Raw genomic sequence first — 22890 nt, forward strand, 5'->3', positions numbered from 1 at the left:
AAGATTAATGTACTACATATCTGTAAAATATATAGTTTCAAACTCTGAAACTTTTCCTCTATTAGAACATTAAAACTCCAAAGAATTTAGCTCCCAAGATCTAAATATTGAAGCACCCAAGCCTTGAAAACCAACGCTCGTAAGTGTTGACGATGAGTTTCTCAAGTTATGAATACTGAAGTACTCGGGTTTTGAAGAATTGAAGATCTAAACTACTTGAAGCTTCCAAAACTAGAAGATGTCAACAAATGAGTTGTATCTTAACAACCTACAAGGTGGAGATTCAATCTCCTCAAACTTAAGAAAAAGTTCACAAGTTTATCAACAAGTCAAAGATCAATCCAAGAAAGTTAACAAGCCTAAAGGCAGATCATTCAAGAAGATCATCAAACCCAAAGGTTGATTATCCAAGAAGATCAACAAACTTGAAATTCAAATATTAAAGGTTAATACTATAATGAAATGAATACAAATACAAAGTTCAAATTCATCGAGTTAATTTTTTTTTTAAATCTTGTGTGAATCGATATAAAATATATTATAACTACATTTTAAAACTGAACCTTGTTTTGACTCTTGAATTGTAACTATAACTGGCTTTGTAGTTTATAAATAGGTTTAAATCTTATTTTGGTCCATAAACTTTGTATCTGGTTCTATTTTGGACCTTAAGCTTTTAAAAACTTTTGTTCTAGTCTAATTTAGGGTTTTAATTTTCAATTAAAGACTATATGCTAAATTGATATTTAATTGGAGAACTCAAGAAGCCAATTTGCTTTGCAAGATTTTGATGGTTGTCATTTTTGGCGTATTGACATTCTACTTTACTTTCTCAATTCATATGTTAGATGCAAATATCATCCATATACAAATTTGTTAGTACCTCAAATTTGGAATATTTTATGATCAATGAGGTTTTCTTTTTCGCTTTCTTCCGTTTATTTCTTATTTATGTTTTTTATTTCTATTTTTTGTGATGAATTGTAGGAATACTTATTTGCAATTTCGTAGAGTTTATTTTATACATGTGTTGTATTTATTTTATCTTTCCAATTTATTTTACCTTGTCATGGATGTTAACACCAATATGACAATTTTATTAATTTTTTTATTCTTCGCAATGTTATTTCTATTTGCTTCAAGATTCCAATTAAAAAAATAAAAAATAAAGGTTGGGGGAGCACGCGAGAGGATGTGAGAGATTTGATTTTTGGAGGAAAAAAACAAAAGTAATTTTTGAGTTTATTTGATTTAGGAGTGTTGATTAGGTTTTCGTGTTGAACACAAAAGGTTTATAAAATAAACTAACAAGATTTATTGGTTATTTATCAATTTAATCAATATAATGAATCAAACTCCAATAATCTAATTATAAAAGTAACATAATAATTTCATTAAAGAGTTGAATTATAATTAAAATAAGCATTTTTTAAATAGTTTAAGAATGAACATATATTTTTAAAAATTTAAGAATCAAAATATGATTTAAACCCTTATACATATCCTAGCATATCCATATTAATCAATTGTTTAGCCTAGAATGCCATATGAATTTAAATACCAAACACATATTTGATAAACAAACTACAAATGAATTTATGTTTTATTAGTTTGATTGAAATAAACAAAACTAAATTTATAATACATACTTGCACGAGAATACGTTTTGAAGATATTTATATTAAATATTAAGTATTTCTTCGACTTTGGATTGATTATTATAAATAGTGATTATTATATTTTATGAGTTATAATAGTACGTAGTTTATAATCGTCCATATTATTTTAATAAATAAAAATATGAGCAAATAGGAAACTATATGATAGATATAAATTAATAAGAGTAGACATTTGAAATAATAATAGGTAATAATTGATGGAATCACCCAAAAGAAAAAAATATGAAATGATATAGGAGAATATGTTATTTTGAAAAAACAGTGGTAAAGTGATTTTTTATATGATAATTCATCAATCATTTTCTCTTCTTCTATATTTTGGTTCACTATTTTAGCGGTGATTACTGGCTTTTACTTCACATTCATATTAATAGAGACGAAGTATTTGATGATCCATGATGAGATGAGTTTGTAATGTAATGTAATTCAAAACTTGTATTTCCATAAAGCGTTTTGAATTTGATTTGTTATACAAAATTCATCATTTCTAACGGTTTTCAATCCAACCTTCTTTTCCGTTGTTTCACACTTCAAAATTTTATTTATGTTTCATCTTCAACTTACACATTTTTCAATATTCATTCAAACTCTCCAAACAATCAATTAAAGTCTAAAAACACAAGCTTCTCCAAACTTATACTAAATAACTAAAAAAATTTAAGAAAATGATTAAAGTAAACATTTTTAAAATTTAAAACAACGTTTAGTAATAATTTTATTTTTTAAAATGAAGCTTATTTTCTTTTATTTCATGTTATTGGTACTTACACCAATAAAAAAATATTAATATATATTATCGATAAAATCTTTAATATATATTATCGATAAAATCTAAAATTTTATATAACTCATAAATATTTTAATTTATTTTGTTATTTTAAAAGATAGTGATGTTATTAAATGGAATGTTAGCCAAATTGAAAAACAAAATGTGCAAAATGAAACAAAGGGTCGAAGTCCAACAACCAAAATAAATTTAAACCTTCTTTTTTTCTCCCCTAAATATATTTCCGATAGGTTGCTGGCTGCGACTGTGATTGCCGCCGGGACTTTACTATGTCTCGCTTATGGGTTCCCTTACTCTCCCAACGCCGGCGGTTCATCCCTAATCGTGTTTTCCATATTGTTGAATCAAGTAGAAGAATATGCTCTAGTACTCCGTCTCCCAATTTGCTCAGCGACTCGGTTTTCCTCGAATCAGGTACCTCCTTTCTTCTGCCATTTCCGTTGATTCTTTCTGTAGGTTTCGTACTTACGATGATGGATTGAAGAAGTTTCACCTATGAGAATGTTGGAGGATTGCACGTGGTTATACTTGACAATTCGTATTTAAAGCTCTACTATATACAGCTTACGTTGTTGGTCATTGTTTTTGGCTTCTATAACTCTATCTAGGTTGGAATACTCGCATCTCAAATGCAAGATTATTGCTTCCTTTGGCTGCTGTTCATATTGCCAGGGGGTATTGTGGAGTACCAGAAAATGGGCTTCCGGAGAAACGTTTGAATGATAGTGCGAGTGACGGCAAGGTTGTTGCTAATAAAGTTCAAGGCGTCCAAAGAAACTCAGTTGATTTCAAAAAAATTCCAATTAATATGCTTCCAACTGTTGTGCTCGTTGGGCGCCCAAATGTTGGCAAGTCTGCATTATTTAACCGGTAAACTATGAAGGCTCATGTTATTCTGTTAATGAACCTCCTGGCATTTTGCAATTTGAAGTCAGTGAATCGTTTTTTGGAATAACTTACTGGTATCAAGCGTTAAACTCTCCGTCTTTTTTGTTGTTAATCTATAGGTTTATTAAGAGGAGGGAGGCACTAGTTTACAACACACCAGATGATCATGTTACTCGGGATATCCGTGAAGGTGTCGCCAAACTTGGAGATTTGCGGTTCGTAGTGTTGGATTCTTCTGGCTTAGAGACAACAGCATCTTCTGGTTCTATTCTTGAAAGAACAGCAAAAATGACTGAAAATGTGCTTCTCAAGTCTCAGTTAGCGATCTTCCTCATTGATGCAAGGTGATTGGTTAATGTATTTTGTAAACTCGGTTAAGATGAATGCAGCCTATTGCTTTCCATTGCAAGTCAGTGGGATGCTTGACGTCTTATCCAGTATACATATTGGAATTTTTCTTTCGTTTACTGTGTCTCTGAAGTTTAAAGTAGTTGTGATACTATTTTTGTGAGCAGGGCTGGTCTTCATCCTTTTGATTTGGAGGTTGGGAAGTGGCTGCGCAGACATGCACCTAATATTAACCTTGTAGTAGCAATGAATAAATCTGAATCACTTTTTGACAACAGTTGTACACTTTTGGCTGCTGGTCTTGAAGCCCAAAGGTTAGGCTTTGGAGATCCAGTTCCCATATCAGCTGAAACGGGACTTGGCATGCAAGAATTGTATGGGGCTATCAAACCTGTGCTTGAGAAGTATATGTTGAAAGTTATAAGTGGTAAGAAATGTATTTATCAATCAATATATCATTTGAAAATATATTGGCACTTTACCAATAACCACCACAGATAGATCAACGAGTCAAATTGTATGTCTTATCAAGATGCTTTTTAAGTTTTTTGGTTCAAACTATAACAATCCTCTGCTTTGAATTAAAATGTCTAGACTCCAGAGTTTCTTGACACTGATATTTGTAGAGTTTTGTAACTTGTTCATGGAATTTGATCAAGTTTGTGCAAACCGGCCTATAGATACCTATGATAGAAAAAAAAAAAATAGTAGAAATATCAATCTGTTTCTACCCAGTTTTATGACTGCCCTTCAGAACGCGCCCTTAGGGGGGTAACTTGTTTATTTGTTTATACTTTCTACTTGATTATGTGGAAGCAGTTCGAGAGAGAGGAGGCCTTATTCACTATTGCAAGGCCATCCTTTAAATTGTCAAAAAAAAAAAAAAAATAGCAAGCAATTTGATTGCTCTAGCTCACAGGGATGTTGCTGTGGCATAGTTCACTGTGATTACTCTTGATCTAAATGCATTATTTGTGGCTTCTTTTTCATTCATTAGAATTTGAATTTCATTAATGATGGACTTCAACTTTTGAGCTTCTTTCTCTGCTTGTGCAAATGATCTTGAAAAAACTATGCCTTTTAACATAATTATGTTTCTTAATTTCTTGAGATTACCTATGGTGTTGTTTTAGCATTCTAATTCATTTACTGTGCTTGTAATGTTTCTAGAGTTTGTAGTTATTAGCTGTTGCAGCTTCAATCTTCTGTTAGTTGTCATTGGCATTTTCATTTTCTGACTACCTAACCATTTGTCTTTGGTGTTTGATTACCTCTGACCTTTTGGTATAACTTTGAATGCCAATCGTTAATGTGGATCCCGTAAGTTAGCCTGGCATCAGCACCACAAAACCCACTATAACCATTTCGATAATTTGACACCTGATTAATGAATAAGACCCTCCACCCTTTTCAATTTCGTTCAACAAAGGGTTTATCATAAATATTTTTGAGCTATTTTCCGAGTCTTGGAGTCTTGAAAAAGATTAGAAATGAACAAGATTCCGCTTAAAAGAAACACTGCCAATGATCACCTGTGGTTCTTTCACTATACAAGCTGATGAGATGAGTTTTGGCATAGAGACAAAAACGGGTAGAAAGTGAAACAAGTTTGAAGTTAGTAATTAAAATGTTAGTTAGAGTGGGAGGGAGGTCCGTGTTGATGTGGAAAGATTGGAAGGAGAGTTTCTGGCGCCACTTGAAAACTCCCTGAATTTCACATGTTTGTTTCCTTTTAATGCTTTGAATAAACTTAGAGCAATTAGCTGCATCATATGTGATGAAACTCTATTTGTATCTTGCATTATTTTAATTATTTTCTTTTATTGTGCAGCGATTTTTCATTTTGACTTTTGTCTCCCCAACTTCCCCCCAACTTTTTTTTTTCAATTAAAAAGAAGTATAGATACATATCCACATTCATTGGTCTAACTTTTGGACGGTAGTGTTTTATTATTGTCTATCTTTTCTGGATGAACGTTATATCTTATCTGCTATCCTTTGTCTGTATAACTTTTTTCCAAAAATTTACACAATCTTTTTTTATAAATGGAGTTGGATGTTGGTGACTTCCACATTCTCCCCATTGGTATAATTTGTAGATGCTACAATGATTCTGGCAGTATTCTTCCTCCTCACTCTTCTAACCTAGCTTTGCTTTCTAACAATTCCTAGATAATGGTGGTCGTGATCGCTTCCATCAGGTCACAAACTCAAATGAGGATGATGACACACTGGACAGTAAGACGAAGTTACAGTTAGCAATTGTGGGACGACCTAATGTTGGCAAATCAACCTTGCTGAATACACTGTTACAATCAGATCGTGTTCTGGTTGGTCCTGAAGCTGGTTTAACAAGGGACTCTATTAGAGCTGAATTTGAGTTTGAGGGTAGAACTATATACTTGGTAAACTCGCGTTTGACTATTTCTTGATTCTCCTTTTATAGTGTCTTGTATTCGGAACACAATCTGTGTTCCTAAGAAGTCCTTTATGTTATAACCCTTTATTTGATGCAGTTACCAGTTATGAAGTTCTAATTGTTAATGGTTGGTAATGATAATTAGGTTGATACAGCTGGTTGGTTGCATAGGACTAAGGAGGAGAAAGGACCAGGATCCTTGAGTGTCATGCAATCGACAAAGAATTTGATGAGAGCTCATGTAGTTGCTTTAGTTCTTGATGCAGAAGAGGTATTGTCTTTTTTTCCTCCTTTTTTTCATTACGACTTTTCATGACCACCCATGAACCTTTTAAGGATCTGCTTGAAGGGATGTAATGTAATGAGTTCGTAATGTAATATAATCTAAAATCCGTTTTTGGATTGAATGTTATTCTGTTTCCCCAGTTTTCAACCCAACCTCTTTTCTACCTTTTTCACGCTTTTTAATCCCGTTTCCATTCCACCGTGAATTTCTTAAGCATTTCTACACTCCTCAGGTGGTTACATTTCAGCCTCTAAACAAGCCTCTCAATGTGAGCAGCAAGCCTAAACCCACCTTTTGTTTAAACCTGGTGCTAATTTCCTTTCCTTCCGTGGAAAAGTTAGAAGAGTATGCATAGAAGTTCAAAGTAAAGTTAAAATTTTCAAGCTTCTTTAAACGAAGTAAAACCTACCACAAGGTGATCATTCTTTTCGTTAGTGATATATAAAGAAATTTGCAATTACCCTCAAACTTAAGCTTTTGAGTCAATCGGTGATTTAAGATGGTATCAGTGTCAGGTTGGGTGAGTATTTATAAGAGGGAAATAATGCAGAGTTTGAACACAGGACCTTCTGAACCAACATGCTCTTATACGGTATTAAATCACCAATTGACCCAAAAACCAATGTTATTTCCTTTCCATTAAACATTGATTTCCACTTGTTGCATCTTTCACACATTCCAAGTCTCTTAAATCACTGATTCACCCAAAAACTTAAGCTAGTGAGTGCAGACAAATTTAATATCATATCATTCCACACTATTACTTTCTATTTTCTAGCAATGTAAGATCAATAGCGCATTGTGGACTGCTGTAATGGGAGTAATTCGTAAAAATTTGGTTTAGCATTCCACATTTTCCTTACCTTTTCTGTGACATATTGATCTATGTGATGCACAGATTGCAAGAGAAAGAAGAAGCATGAAACATTCTGAAGTGGTTATTGCAAGGCGAGCAGTGGAGGAAGGTCGTGCTTTAGTAGTAATTGTCAACAAGATGGATCTTATGAGAGGCAAAAAGAATTTTGCTTCATATGAGAAGATCTTGGAGGCTGTTCCCGAAGAAATTCAAACAGTAATTCCTCAGGTATGGTAATTAGCCTTTTGTGTGATTTTAGGTTTATCTTCTGGTAAAGATGTGATTGAAGAGATTCATTTTTTGAAGGAATGACTAATGAGATTCATCTATTTTGGGGAGGATGTTTCCTCAAGTTTGAGGTGAACTCCACACTCATTCAACTGGTAAATAACATTGGAAATGAAGACTTTCATTCCTATCACTCTACTTCCGTTCCCACTAAGTAAAACTGCCTTAATGTTGGATTTATATAGTTATTTTACAGCTTCGGAACAAATCATTTGTGTAAATATATGGATGGACATAGGCATTGCTGTTATTTCTCTTTAGAACACCCTGTTTCGTTCTATTCATTGGTAAGCGAATGCATATCTGCAGTGGTTCTTTCCATCTTAATACTAATTGATCATGCACATTAGCATTCAGGTAACAGGAATTCCAGTTATATTCATTTCAGCACTAGAAGGAAGGGGTCGATTGGAAGTCATGCATCAGGTGATTGAGACATATGAAAAATGGTGTACTAGGTTGTCTACGGCTCGTCTTAACCGGTGGTTGCGGAAGGTCAGTAGAAAATGCCCTTTCATTTTTTCTTAGCTCAGCTCAGCGCCTCAGTATAGCACAATTTGTAAAAAAACTCGAGCTTGCACAGGTAATGAGCAGACATTCTTGGAAAGATCAATCTGCACAACCAAAGGTCAAATACTTCACGCAGGTGAAAGCCAGACCACCTACATTCGTTGCCTTTGTCAGCGGGAAGATACGGCTATCAGATACGGATATCAGGTTTTTAACTAAATCGTTGAAGGAAGATTTCAATTTGGGTGGAATTCCCATAAGAATTATGCAACGTGTCGTTCCAAAGAAAACTGTTGATGGGGGTGGTAAGAGCAACAAGCATGTTGTCCGAACACCTGAAAGAATACGATCTAATAAGAGAAGTCTCATTGTTGAATAACAAATAGCTTGAGCCTTGAACAACATATAGTATGGTAGAAGCTGGAAAGAATCCAATTAGATAGGAAAAGTTTAAATGTTGAAGAACAGGCAGGCCGAGCATAGATACCGAACTTCGTTGCCATTTTTGTGTTGGACTAAATGGTTCCAGTGTGGTAGTGTAAATCATGAAACACAGGTTTGTTCTCACTCTAGGCATTGTTTAGAGTGAGAGAGACAGACAAATGTGGAGTTGTTATGGGGGGTCCGTAGGAAATGGAGGAGGGATGGGGTTTTGATTTTCATATATACACTTTAAGAGTTCATTAGATGCTCTCATGCAATGTTAACCACTGTTAACTTGTATGCGTTAGTAAATTATTTTCCAAGGATACTTCTTTTGCCTTCTTTCAGCTGTTACAGGCTTCTTAGAGTAAGATTGTGGAAAGAAACTAAAAGGGGTTTGGAGTAGTACTTTCATTGTACCCATTTTTCTTTTAATTTATATTTTTGTAAATTAAGATGGTTGATATTGATAAGCTTGGAGTATTGTTTTCATTTTAGCCATTTTTCTCCCTCAAGTGTTATTAAAGCATGGACTGAAAGTGATCTGAAATAAATCAAAATATTGAAAATTAATGTTTTTGAAGTTGAGAAAATCATTTGAGCAATTAAATTTAAAATATTGACATATATCTGTATTTTTTTAAAAAACACTTTTAAAAACTTTTATTATTCTTAAATTTGCTGTCTATTATAATTATCCAAAATAAAATTAGTGTAAATTTATTATTCTCTTTCTAATCTCTCCTTAAGCTCTCACGCAAAGGTTGATCGGAGAAGAGGTGAAGAAGGGGAATAACTTCTACGGAAGGTAAAAATGCTACTCCTTCCACTGGCTCACATAAAACTCTCTAGGGTTTTGGTCCTTTCAGACCTAATCATCTTCCTTGGTAGAGATGGAGGTCTTTTATAGTCTACTTTGGGCGATAAGCTTCTATTCCTTATTCTCTGCACATGTCAGCGCCAAAAGCAACATTGTCAAGTCACATCAACTCCAACTATCATTCTTATCTTCTAGTGAACCTTCATCTCGTGATGATGTGGCGTCTAGCTTAGTGATGTTAATCACAAGACAATCTTCCTACCGCATAAGCTTTTGCACTCGCTCCCCTTGCGATTCACTATGTTTCTTCTTTTTTCATACTCCTGTGATAAAACACAACAAAGCGTGGAAAAATAGGTGTGGAGACTTATGCAAATTATATTCTCTTATCTTTATAAATTTTCGATGAAAGCTACATGTTTTGACACTTTGTTTCACATTTTGACTCCATTGTTCTACCTAAAATTCCATAATAACTTGTATTTTTTTTACAAGTTATCAATGTCTTATTAGTGTCCAAATAAAGCTACCTCCCTCGTCTATGTGTCAAGTACCCGTACACTATTCTAAGTGGCTAAGTAATCCACCGTATACTTGTCATTTTTCCTATAAATAGAGAACTTTGATGGATTTGTAAGAACACACTCACATTATAGAGAATTTCAAAGAAGTTGGAGAAAGTGGAGAAATTTGAGAATTTTCTAAATATCTAATTTTCTTAATTTCTTTATTTTCTTATTTATTTATATAATATTATTTTCTCGGTTTCCATATTTCGATTATGCTTTGTTTTTGTAACACGTTATCAACACGAGCTTCGATCGTCCCATTTGTTGAAGGTAGTTCCTAACGGTATGTAGGGTTTTTCCTACTTGGTATAATAAAATAAATATTATTTTTTGTATTTGATGTATATGGAATTCCTAATATATAATCATAATATTTTATGATAGTATTACTATGACAAATCCTGCGAAACTAGAATTTACAGTCCTTCACATTACCGGTAGCAATTATTTGTCATAGGTTCTTGATGTTGAAATGCATCTAAACGCCATGAATCCCGAAGATACAATTAAGGAAGAAAATGCGACGATCCGTCAAGAAAAAGCAAAAAGCCATGATTTTTCTTCGTCATCACATTCATGAGGATTTGAAGTCAAAATATTTAACAATAAAAGATCCTCGTACGTTGTGGAATAAATTGAAAGAAGGATATGATCATTTAAAATTAGTTCATCTTCCCCAAGCTCGTTATGATTGAAAACATTTGAGGCTAACTACAAGATTTTAAATCAACAAGTGATACAATTCTGAATTATTTAGAATTAGTTCAAAATTGTTATTATGCTGAGAAAAAACTACTACATACACACATGTTGGAAAAAACATTTTCTACTTTTCATATCTTGAATATACTCCTGCAACGACAATTTCAAAAGAGAATATGTTTAAAACAATATTATAAATTCATCTCATGTCTTCTTGTTACCGAACAAAAATAACGAGTTGTTAATGGAAAATATTGTAAATTCATCTAATGTCTTCTTGAATATACTCCTAGGACCAAAATATATTTTTTCTTTCCAACTTTTATAACCTACAATTAAGTACATTATTATCAACCCCTCTTTGTTAAGTATTTTTTAGAATTTTAATTTTACTATATATTTCTTACTCTATCTTCCCTTTACCGTTTAACATTTGAGAATATTTACTAATACAACAAAATATCACAACCTACCATACTCATAAACTATAATAATCACAACTACAATAATCAACAACAAATAAATTTGTTAGAAGGCAGGTAGATTTTGCACAAAATTATGAATTTATGCATCTCATCCTTTGTTTGCGTTTTGAGTAGCGGTAGATGAGGGGAAGAAATGAGAGAGAATTCGCAAGGTAATGACGTGGCGAGCGTAAGAGGTCAATTTAGTAACATCACAAAAGGCAATTTGTCAATACAGTTGGAAAAGTGGACCAAAATTCATTTCCACCTCTAAATAAGGGCCATTCCTACAAATTTTTCGAGAGAAAATGATGTGTGGTTGATTTAGCCACACCCAACCCATCGTCTTCCTTTACGAATAACCGTGTAAGAGCCGACGGAGCAATTGCTCGCCGACTTCGATCGGACTAAATTTCCGTTACTATGTAAATCGCTGTGACCGGAACGAACCCTTTTGCGAAGTAAGCGTCTCTCTTTGTCATGGACATCTTTTCTTCAACTTGAATTCATGGAGGTGGTCGGTTCAGTCAAACTCTTTTTAGCTTCACCGGCGAACACGGTTTCAGGCTTAGTTTACTCTCCCTCCTCTTATTCTTCCTTATTTTCTCCCAAGAAGAAGAAGAAGAAGAAGAAGCTGCTTGTTGTGTCAAAGAGCAAAAAGCAGCCTCAAACTTCATCGGTGATTATGCTTCCAACTACATTTTTTTTATTGCTCACTCACAGTAGTTCGCTAGTTGCTAGGTCTTCAGCCTTGCCGGACCTGACAGATGTCCTCTTTCTGTAATCTGTACCTGTTTTATTTTCTTGGTTTTAATGTGCAGTCTAAGTTTCTGATATTGTTGCTTAGTTAAACACAACGTACCGCCACTTTTATTTTCTGATAGCAATGCGCGAAAATTCGATAATGTTGACGGACAGATCCACAATTTTGTGCAAAATCTAACTGGCTTCTTGCTGCAGGCTGGTTCGGATCCTCCTCCGAGAATTACGTCAAATCTGAAGCAGAATTTGCAGTTTCTGAGATTGTGGAAGGTATGTTATGTGGTTCTGCTCAAACCTTTTTAACTAATTCGGTTATTTATAGCGCTCTCTCATATAACAAAGACTTGTAGGATTTTCAAAAGAGAAAATCTGGCGTACCTAAGCCTGCTACTAGTTACCGGAGGAAGAAGGTTGAGAAGGAGGACCTCCCAGAAGATACGGAGCTTTATCGTGATCCCACATTGGCTCTTTACCAGTACATCTCTGATTGACAAACTTGTTTTCGTAACATTTTGTCTCTCAACCATGACATAACACAAAAGTTGCTGGGAGAAATGCTGCTCTTAATATCTTTTATTTTTCTGGCAGTACAAACCAGGGCATAGACAATGTATTCCCTGTCTTGCTGGTTGATGGATATAATGTGTGTGGCTACTGGGTGAAACTGAAGAAACATTTTATGAATGGGAGACTTGATGTAGCTCGCCAAAAGCTAATTGACGAGCTTATTACGTTCAGTATGCTGAGAGGTTTACAGTGTGCTCCTTCTTCATTGTCTAAAAATGAGACCTGATCTTTGGGTTATAGACTTGTAGGCTTATAGTGTAGCTGTTGCTTGATGTTCAGGAATTTTTTTGGAACTTGATTTTTAGTTGCTATTGTCCCTGATTACTACTTACCACTTCTACAGAGGTCAAAGTGGTAGTTGTATTTGATGCGATGCTGTCTGGACTCCCAACACACAAGGAAAACTTTGCCGGGTAATTCTTATGATCTAAAATGTAGCCTCTTTAATCTATATAATCTTCAATTTGCTGCTAATCTTCTGCCAGTAGATGTGCATTTGGGATTAGACGTTCCCATGGTTGCTACTTGCAAGCTTAATGACTTTAAAATTAATATATTTGAAGATGCAGAACAAATGTGGAATGATGAATTAGTGGCATAAGAAAAGAGATGTGTATACGAATGATATAGTTTGTGTAGATTGTTGATGAAACATAGCCCAACTTTTCTTATTTTTGAAAAGGAGACAGCCTCTTTATTAATATAATAATAATGAGACAAAGGCTCATAGTACAAGAGAATTATACAATGAGCATGTAACCATGGATCAGGAGGTGCACCTGGACATTTTAACTAGGTTGCCATCCCCATAGCACCTTCGTCATATCCAAACAAGCTAAAAACCAAAACAAGGGAGTAATGTCCAAAGGCAAAACAAAACCAAAAGAAGTATAAATAAATACAAATACAAATAAAAAGACTAAAAGATTATACCAGACTAAAGATCCATCAACTCGCACTGAGACAAACTTGAGATCCTTGCAGAAGGAACACCAGGAGGAGGCCCAACTTTTCTGTGGCATTAGAAACAGACTTTGACCAATTTCATCTAGAAGTAAGGGCGAAAAGCCCCTTGTCTTCTTGCTTAGGCCATTTTTCTTAAGATAAATTCAATGGTGCACAATGACAGAAGATGGTTCATATTCATTTGGTATGTTATGGATAGATATATTGATGATTTCAGACAAATTACAATTGAGTACCTTAAAAGAATGACTTGAAGAAAGATGATTTGTACTATGGCTTGAAGTTTTCATTCCTCATTTCAGTTCTGAGCTGGAAGTTTAAACAAGAAACAATTTCAGTTTTAAGACTTCAGACCTCTTGGGTCCAAGAGGATGAGGATATAGCATACACACTCCAAGGCTATGAAACTTTTCCTGGAATGTAATATTCATAATCTCATATCAATGGGGCCTGAAGTCTTTTTGAGGAACTTCTTGATGTGCATTTCCAGTTTCGTGTTTGGGCAAGTCCTATTGAGGGTTCATGAGTCATCTAATGCTGTTCAAAACCATGGAAACTTTGAACTCATGAAAAGAAATGTATTTTTAAAGTTTTATTTTTTACTTTATATTATGAGAAATTTTCAGTGCCTTTCTTGCTGATTATTTTGAGTTTGATATTTCAATTTGCGTAGTTTATAAGAACATAGAATTTTCCTTTCTATATTTAATTAAAAAATATTACTCTGAGGATGTTCCTTAACATGTGCTGAAAATGTTTACACTTGGAAAATAAGCATGTATTATGAGAATGAATTACCCTATACCTCATGCTATGTTAGGTATCTTTTATGTCCAAGACACTCTTTCAGACCTTTTTGACATGGCTTGTTACGCTGCAGTCTGCATACTTAGCAATCAAACTATTCAATAGAAAACAGATGGATTTAAATTGGCGGAACTGTTCTTGCAGAATTGACGTGGTTTATTCAGGTGAATCGTGTGCAGATACATGGATTGAAACAGAGGTAAGATTAGGCTTCATGAATAAAATCCTGTGACAGTGGTAAAAAACGGTCCATGTGTCTCTGCTGGACTTATAGGTCAAGCACATGTCCCAATAAAAAAATGTATCACCAAGAAGCATTTTACTAGGAAGCAAGGGTTTCGGTCATATCGTGCTTTTCATGAACGTAGATGCAGATTTCAATTTGTAATATATTCCGATGTTTTCTGGTCCTTCACTTTTGGCAATGTCAGATTATTGATTCCATGGTATCACTTTTCATTTTGGAAAGCAACTTGAACAATAAACAATTTGTATCAATTTATATTAAATCATTACTATGGTTTGTCGTTATCTGGTTGGTTTACTACCCTTTTTGGTTATTGAGTTTTCTCTGAACCACATACTTGATGTCGTTGATCTTAAATTTTGAAACTCCTGCAGTTTTTCATTATAATTAGCTACATCCTTTTTGAGTTGCAGGTTGTAGCCCTGAAGGAGGATGGATGTCCCAAAGTTTGGGTAGTGACTTCTGATGTCTGTCATCAGCATGCAGCCCATGGAGCAGTATGATCTCCTCATTGTTTGGGCATCACTGTATTATGCATTAACTTTTGCAGATATGGTTAGAGTATATTATTTTTATCTTTAATCTTCTAATGGAATTAATTCATAACATGGAAGAATTTGTGGTCTAATCTGTTGAGGATTTCTTCTCATCAGTTACTTAGGTTGCCATCTTCTGTATGTGTTAATTTTTATCTTTATTTTGATGTTGTCGCCGTTGAATTATTTTTTCTTTTCTTTTTCTTTCCACGTGAGGTTGTTTTCTTAAGTGAAAACTTCTGATTTAGAAATTTTAGTTGTTCTTCAATGTAAACCATCGAGGATTGTCCTTACAAGGAAGAGAGATAGAATGAATAAATAAAGGCTAATCATTGATTTTTGTCGTGGTCTAGAGTGGCAAGCTTTCAATTTAGATAACTTTTAGGTCATATATCCAAACCATGCTAGTCACCTAGTTGAGGTATTAATTAAACACATAATTTTTTAGGCACCCATCATAAGTTTGTCTGATACTCGTGGTTATTAGTATTTATTGCTCTCCAATATTGAAACAGAATAGACTGCTTCAATATGCTTTCTTTTCATCATATGGTTTTGATTTACTTGTATTTCATGTGTTTTTGCTATTGTTTTTATTATTATCATCATTACTTTTATTTTTTTCCCCTTTTGAAGTGTTTAGCTGGGACGGTTAATTCATGTAAGTTTGCATATATAGCTCTTGGTTGTTTAGAACTATACTCTGTTTATGGCTGAAAAGGCTGTTTTCTGTTACTTAATTTTCAGGGAGCCTTTATTTGGAGTTGCAAGGCATTAGTTTCCGAGGTGAGAAAGGTCTAATTTTTTTGGTGCATATTGATAACATGGTAAAAAACATATATTTGTTTTTCTGTGTACATTAATTCACTATATTATAGGTATTATGCTTCAACAATTTTTTCTTTTCCGTGTTTTCTCTATTAAGATGAAATGAATTTGGAATTCACCCTATGCCATTTTATCCTGTCTTTTTTATTACCTATTGATGACCTTAATTCATATGTACATACACATGCAATCGTAATCTCTGTGGAAAGAAAAGAGTTCTATTTGTGAAGTTGTTATCAATTCTCTCAATAAGTACAGAAGAAGAAAGAACAAGGGATACCCCAACATGAAGCCCTAAATAATAGAATAGGCTAAGTCCAATTTTGCAGCCAAAATAAAAAGACAGGGTTTTCATTAATTAATGTAAAGGCTTGAAGCTCCTAAATTTTTCTTTGACCAACGTTCAATAGATTACTAATGTTGAATAGATTGTCTAACATTGTTGTTAATATGAGGCGCACTGCAAGTGCTGGCTCACGCTTAAAAAGGTGTTTTCAAAGGTTTGGACTCAACCTGTTCTCCTTGTAATATTGCAACGAGGCTGACATTACCTATTTGATGTTTAGGTCATACATAAGTTTTGTACATATGTCTAATGGTGGATGCTATCTTAAATCCTATATTAGGAATATTGCATGAACATTGGCTTTAGACTACAGTCCGTTCCAGCACAACCTACACTTGTTAACCCTGTTAATGAATGACGGTAAATGGATGCTTTACCAATTATCTTTTCTGAAGAATATGGCTCACATATTATTTGTACAATTATGTGCCGAACTTACTCTTTAAATCATTCCATTTGATTAAAAGTAAAGGAAGTCATCTATGGAGAGGATTTTTGTGGCGGGAAGACAAATTCTTGATCATGACCTTCTTACTAATGAGACAATGGAGGATTATGGTGCCAATACGAAAGGAGTGATTTTCAAAAAGACTACATTGTGTGGATTTGTATGTTTGATAAGGTTTTGGAGGACTTTCGTTATAAATGGTGGATTTGGGTGCGAAGTTGTATGAGGAACACAACACTAATTCCTCTCCTCATTAATGGGAGTTTTAGGGGTGAAGTTTTGGTCTGAAGAATTCTAAGACAGGGAAACCTTTTATCCCCTTTCTTTTTCTTCTCATCTGTAAGAGTGTTGTTGGTAAAATCCTTATTATTTTGAGGTTTGGAAAGGAAGTTATGACTCTGGCCCACCTTCAAGTCGCTGATAATTCTATTTTCTTCTAGTAAATGTAAGGTTATGAGATTCAATTGTGAAGAGGAGAAGATTGGAGGTGGACGATATTAGTAGGTTGCAAGTTGGTTCCTTTCCTCTTCTTACCTTAGTCTTCCCTTTGGGAGTAGTCTCAAATCCATTTATTTTGGAACCTAGTGGTGGAGAAAGTTCAGAAAAGATTGGCCTCATGGAAAATAGACTTTTTCTCCAAAGCTGGTAGATTGGCTTTGGTTCGCTCTATGTTGAGTGGTATCCCCATTTATTACTTTTTCCTTTTTAGAGCTTTGAGGGAGGTATGTGAGAGTATCAGGAAGCTTATGCATAATTTCCTTGGGGGGGAAGGGGTAGATGTAGGAAAAGGAAAAGAATTACATTTGGTTGGATGGGAGGCCATTGAGAGGTTAGTTTCCTTGGGGGCTAGAAATTGGAGAATTTAAGGATTTTTAAGGGAGCTCTGCTGGGCAAATGGCTTTGCTTTTCTCCCTTAAGCCCAACTCTTTATGGCATAGGACCATATTGCTAGTGCGTTCAATCACCCCTTTATATGGATGTTGCTTGGGGCTAAAGGCACTTATCTGAATTTATGGAACGATTTTTCTGAAAAGCTCTTTTCTTTCTGTCATTTGACTCATTGAGTGGTGGCAGAGGGGAAGGATATGTACTTTTGTCAAGATCAGTAGATTCGGTTTTTCCACATTTCTTTCATTTGTCTTCCTTTAAAAATGACTGGTTGTCCAATTTTTTAGTTTGCTCAGAGAGTTCCATTTTCTTTTCGTTCCAGTTTCGTTGTTTTTTGTTCAACAAGGAAGCAACTGTGGTTGCTTCTCTTTTGTCTATGCTTGAGGGCTTTGTTTTTAGACTTTTGTGTGTGGGTCCCAACCCCTTGAAGGTATTCTCGTGCAAAACTTTTTTTTGTAATTTGTCTGACCATTCTCCCTTAGGTGAGTCGTATTTTTCTGGATTTTGGAGAATTAAGGTTCCTGGAAAATAAGTTCTTTACCTGGAAAGTTCTACGTGAAAGAGCAAACACTGTGGATCAACTTCTGAGGAAGTTGCCCTTGTTGGTTGGCCTGCTTAGTTACATTCTCTGTCGATAGGGGAAGAAGACCTGGATCACATTCTTTGGAGACGTTTGCGAGACCTTTGTGGAATTATTTCTTTCAGATGTTTGGATTCTTGCTAGCTCCACTCAAGGATACTTGTGATATGATTGGGGGAGTTCCTCCTTCATTCGTTCGCTCTTTTGGGATTGCTTTTTATGGGTTGCTAGGGTGTGTGCGTTATTATGGGATCTATGGGGGTGAGCAAAATAATCGCCACATATGGTCCCTCATCATTGTATTCATTTTGGGTTTCCATTTCGAAGCCTTTTGTAATTTTTCCATAGGCACTGCTTTGTATAGTTCGAGCCCCTTCCTTTAGTTGGGCTCCCTTTTTGTAGGCTTGGTTTTTTTGTATTTTTATTTTTTCCTCATGAAGTTATAAAAAGAGAAAAAGGCATAATACTCATAAAAACTAGGCCTTCAGTTCTTGCACAATGAGAAGATGTGTATGGCTTCAATATTTTCTGAATGAACATGATAATAGTAGGGATATCAAGCACGTAGTTTACATTTTATTTTGTCATTGTAGATTAATGCATCGAAAAAGGAGGTTGAAATGATGTTGCAAGAACACAGGTATGACTATTCCAGATGCAAATTTTACAGTATGTATTGAGATAGATTATGATAGGTAAGTCTTAGCCCCTTAAATCTGCTCCAGTTTCTAATTTGGTCTCAAGTTTAAAAGTCGAGTGCAATAGTTGGTGTTGATTTTTAATTTGGTCCTTAAAGTTTAAATAATTTATACAAGTCCCTCAAGTTTGCATCAGTTATTGCAGAAGATAAAATGACTTAGTGGACATGTTATAAATCACTAGCATTGAAATCGAGGAAAAAAATGTAGTGTCCACTCTTTAGAGAACCAAAAAAGAATTTTATGATTATGAGATATATTATTAATTTTTTTAAACATGTTGGTCACGTTTTCACTACAGAACTCAATAGAACCTTGTGATTAAAATATAACTTTTTGAACGTCATTGACCAAATTAGAAACAAGGTCAAAACTCAAGGTACCAAAACTATGTAAGTAGGTTTCTATATCAACTGTGAGATGCTTTTGAGTTTTGCCATTCCAATTTTCTGAATCTCTCTCGAGTTATTAGTGATCTTTCTCCTTACATCCGATAAATTTTTGTTTATTTTATTCCTATCCCAAAGTGGCAAAAGCCCAACTCTTCCAACCTGCAGGATAAACCTTGCCCTTGACACTTAATTGTCTTTCCAGATTGTTTAAATTGCACAAGACCGCCTTGAATCTTATGCATTCAAACCTTCCAAATTTCCCTTACTCGAGGGATCAACAAAACTGTTATTGTACAGTAGTGTAAAATCGACCTTGCTTCAACCCATTTACAGACTTGGAATATTTTTCTGCATGCTTCAGCATATTATTTTATAAGAAGAGTGGCAGCATCTACTTTAAATCTCCTGCCTTATTTATTAAATTTTTTTCCAGATCAACATCTTTCCAAGGGAAATTGTTAAAGCATAATCTCGATTCAGAAGTTGTCAATGCTCTCAATGATCTGAAAAGGAAGCTAAACGAAAGTGAACCAAAGTAGATGGGGAAGATCGTGTTTGTACAAATACTCTTTCTCTAATTTCATTGCTTCTTCATTAATTTAGGCTGAATCTCATGTTCATAGGCATGTCGCAGTCTGTTTCAAGCTGATTAATTGAAGACAAAAACCACATATTTTTTTTCTTTTTCTGTGTACAAATCCCCTAGACGTCTGACAGAAAATAACATTAAGTTTGTTGAGAATGGGGACGAAGATGTAGGTTCCCTAGCCTTTCTGAATTCCAGATGTAGGGTCTCTATGTTCCAACAGTGAAGAGAAGCATATAATATTTGTGCATGACGTGTTTTGGCATATTTAAAAATATAGGAGATGATATGGGAGAAGGAAATAAAAGAAGAGAAGCCAGCTTTCTCATTTGTCAGCATTACCGTTTGTAGAATAGCATTTTTTAGTTCAGCTTTGGCCCCATTTCATTAAATGAAATAGAGCTACCACCACCGCATTTGAAAGTCATGAGTTAATAGAGGGACTACTGCTCATATTTAAGTGGTCGGGCTTATGAGATTTTATGTAAATGTTGTAACCATCGATTTTAGGAAGAAAAATCCTCAAACAATGACTTGGTTTTTGTTGTTTTATAATGTTGGTGAGGTTATAAATGTTGAGGATCACCCCTGCACCGTAGTTGAAAGTCATGAGACTATCTCATAATACTCACAATTTAAGTGGTTTGGGTTTATAAGATTTTATGTAAATATTGTAATGATCGATCTTAAGAATGAGGTAGTTTTTGTTCTATTATGTTCTACATACCAAGTGTATGTTGATGATTGATTATTCAAGAGACAATCAACTTTAGTTCACACTTTTAGTAGAGCTTACGATGTTTAGGATTGAGAAGCTTCAGTTTGTACAGCCAATTTAAAGGAATATGATTTTAAAACTTTGATTTGTGTAACTTAGCTATGTTTCATGTATACATGACTTACAAAAAAAAAGTAATATCTAGTTTATGCAACTTGGATTTATGTTGCTTTTGTGTCATGAACTAACTCATTACTAGTAATAACGAAACCCATGTACAAAACATAGACGATAACTCTTTAACTTCTAAATAACCACCCAATACTCGATGAAAGTTGTGAAGCTACAAATGAACTAGAAATGAGGTGGAAAAGGATTATTAGTCACATAAACTATAAGGCTAAGAAGGAAAGAAAGAGAACAAAATAGAAAGGAAAATGATAAGGTATGAAGGGAAAGAAAGAAACAAAAACAGAAAAAAAGAGAATCACATGAAGAAAGATATAAGTTGTTTGTTTATAATGAAAATGTGGGATTTTATGAAAGTCAAATGAGTGACAGAAAACTAAAAAGAAGAAGAAAGAATCACGGGAAGCCTGCTTCAACCTCCCCCACCATTAAAAAACACAACATATGAAAGAAAGAGAAAAGCTATATATTATATAAAAACAAACAAATCATTCATAACAGCACATAAGAGAGAAGAAGAAAAAAAGAAAAAGGAAAAGAGGAATAGCAATAGATTTTGGATTGATTAGTGATGGTTGAAGTGTGTGTGTGTGTTTGTAATGTAAAGTAAGAAGAAGGAAACATTTAATGTAAAAAGTCAGAAGGTCAACTAAATGTCAGAGTGATATGGTGATGGTCAGATTCAGACAGTCAATATCCCTTTCTTCATCTTCTTCTTCACTCTCTCTTTCTCTATTGTTTTTATTTAATTCCACCGCCGCCGGTGGACCCTCCGGCCGAGGTGGGGGCCGACGGACTTACACTACTTTTAATTCATTATTCAATCATCTCTACAAACCCTTTTACCTTTCAACTTCAGGAACTCATAATATTTCGTCCATTTGTATTTTGTTTTCTTTTTTTAAAAATTCTTACTCCTTCCTATTTCCTATCCAAATATTTCTTTCTTAACACTAATTCTTAAATACAAAATTAGTTTTTTTTGTTATTATTATTTCACTTCACTTCGAACCACAGTTTTTTTGGTATAGAAAAATGAGTCAAACTATTTTTAAATTATAGCAAATTTTTCTACCTTCTTTATAGTTCATATACAAGTTTAATATCTATTTATTATTAAAAGAAATTAATTCATGATTTTCATTTTCATTTTAGCTATGCCATTTATAAATTTTCAATTTACATCTTTTAAGTTTTAACATTATCCCAATTGTTAACATTGCTTTTGATACTTATTAGAAAATTGGGGAGGAATTTGGAAGGTGGATCTCATAAGTTTTTATACCAAATTTCTTATCAAATCTTCTACGAACTAATTATATATCATACGTAAATGTGCACTTATCACAACTAAATAAAACAAATTTCACCCGTGAAGATACAATTAAAATGTACCAAAATACAAACAATCCATACTAAAAGAAAAAACAAAAGAATATTAGGAATAGAAAATGTACACTTCCCTACTAAGAATTCATCTAACTTTAGAAATTTATTAAACATAATCTCAAAATTAAATTCTGGAAAAGAGAGGAAAATGAAATAATAATAATATATATGGAAATTAAGGTGTTGAATTGAGAAATAATATGTGATATGTTGTTGAGTGTAAGGTTTAGGGAGAAGAGGAAGATGGGATGGATGGGAGTGATGATGTGAGGGATTCAATTTTGTGGTTATCCTTTTGGTTACCACTCTCCTTCACTCACTTAATACCCAAAAATATCTCTCATTACCAAAACAAAACAAAAGAAAACAAAACCCAAAACAAAACAAAAACAAAAACAGGTAAGAATTAATATATAAATTAAAGAGTCGGCAGACAAATCAGAAATAGAAACGACGGCCGGAAAGTGGCGGTTCGTCGGAATCGAAATGGTGGGTTTCAAATGGGCCATCCCATCCCCTCAAATATCAAATATGTATTATATGCAACCTAATTACTATATATCTGTATCTGTGATTTTGATGTTTCTCATACTCTAAACACTATTTTCAAATTTTAAATCACTTCTTTCTTAATCAATAATATAAAGCTTCTTTTTCCTCTACCCTTTTCTCCTATGTATGATTAGTTTCACATGAACAGCTTAAAGGAAATTTTTTTAAAATTTTATAGTAGCTAGACAAAAATAGTTACCTACCAAATCATTCATTTACAATCAAAACTAGCTATATATACATATGAAAAGAATTATATAAAATTATAAAAAAAGGAAAAAAGAAAAAGAAAAAAGTATTTAGTTGATAAAAAGAGAAATAAAGAGAGAAGACCAAGTCAGGAGGATGGAAA

General features: G+C 33.9%; 2 protein-coding genes across 10 annotated transcripts; both read left to right on the top strand.

The window, feature by feature from the left end:
* The first annotated feature begins 2627 nt into the window (after positions 1-2627).
* LOC101216538 (GTPase Der) lies at positions 2628-8981 on the top strand. Of its 8 annotated transcripts, none has more exons than XR_004215458.1 (11): positions 2629-2880; positions 3075-3336; positions 3474-3698; positions 3870-4129; positions 5875-6107; positions 6267-6392; positions 7306-7491; positions 7570-7646; positions 7737-7838; positions 7940-8046; positions 8135-8158. XR_004215458.1 is itself a non-coding variant. In XM_004134213.3 (9 exons), the coding sequence occupies exons 1-9, from the start codon at positions 2736-2738 to the stop codon at positions 8438-8440; spliced, it is 1881 nt and encodes a 626-aa protein (XP_004134261.1). In that variant the 5' UTR covers positions 2631-2735; the 3' UTR covers positions 8441-8981. The 8 variants fall into 8 exon arrangements, 4 of the variants coding, with proteins under 4 accessions (XP_031739038.1, XP_031739040.1, XP_031739039.1 ...); XR_004215459.1 differs by having other exon boundaries at positions 7748-7838; XR_004215457.1 differs by having other exon boundaries at positions 7570-7838.
* A 2339-nt stretch (positions 8982-11320) lies between these two features.
* LOC101212837 (uncharacterized protein YacP) lies at positions 11321-20028 on the top strand. Of its 2 annotated transcripts, none has more exons than XM_031882399.1 (10): positions 11321-11718; positions 12000-12071; positions 12152-12276; positions 12390-12550; positions 12712-12781; positions 14286-14340; positions 14802-14885; positions 15672-15710; positions 18608-18709; positions 19538-20028. In XM_031882399.1, exons 1-9 carry the CDS (start codon positions 11548-11550, stop codon positions 18692-18694), a joined length of 864 nt encoding a protein of 287 aa, XP_031738259.1. In that variant the 5' UTR covers positions 11321-11547; the 3' UTR covers positions 18695-18709; positions 19538-20028. The 2 variants fall into 2 exon arrangements, with proteins under 2 accessions (XP_031738259.1, XP_004133742.2); XM_004133694.3 differs by having other exon boundaries at positions 18608-18654.
* The last annotated feature ends 2862 nt before the right edge of the window (positions 20029-22890 follow it).

Source organism: Cucumis sativus, chromosome 3 (assembly GCF_000004075.3).
Source record: "Cucumis sativus cultivar 9930 chromosome 3, Cucumber_9930_V3, whole genome shotgun sequence".
Lineage (NCBI taxonomy): Eukaryota > Viridiplantae > Streptophyta > Magnoliopsida > Cucurbitales > Cucurbitaceae > Cucumis > Cucumis sativus.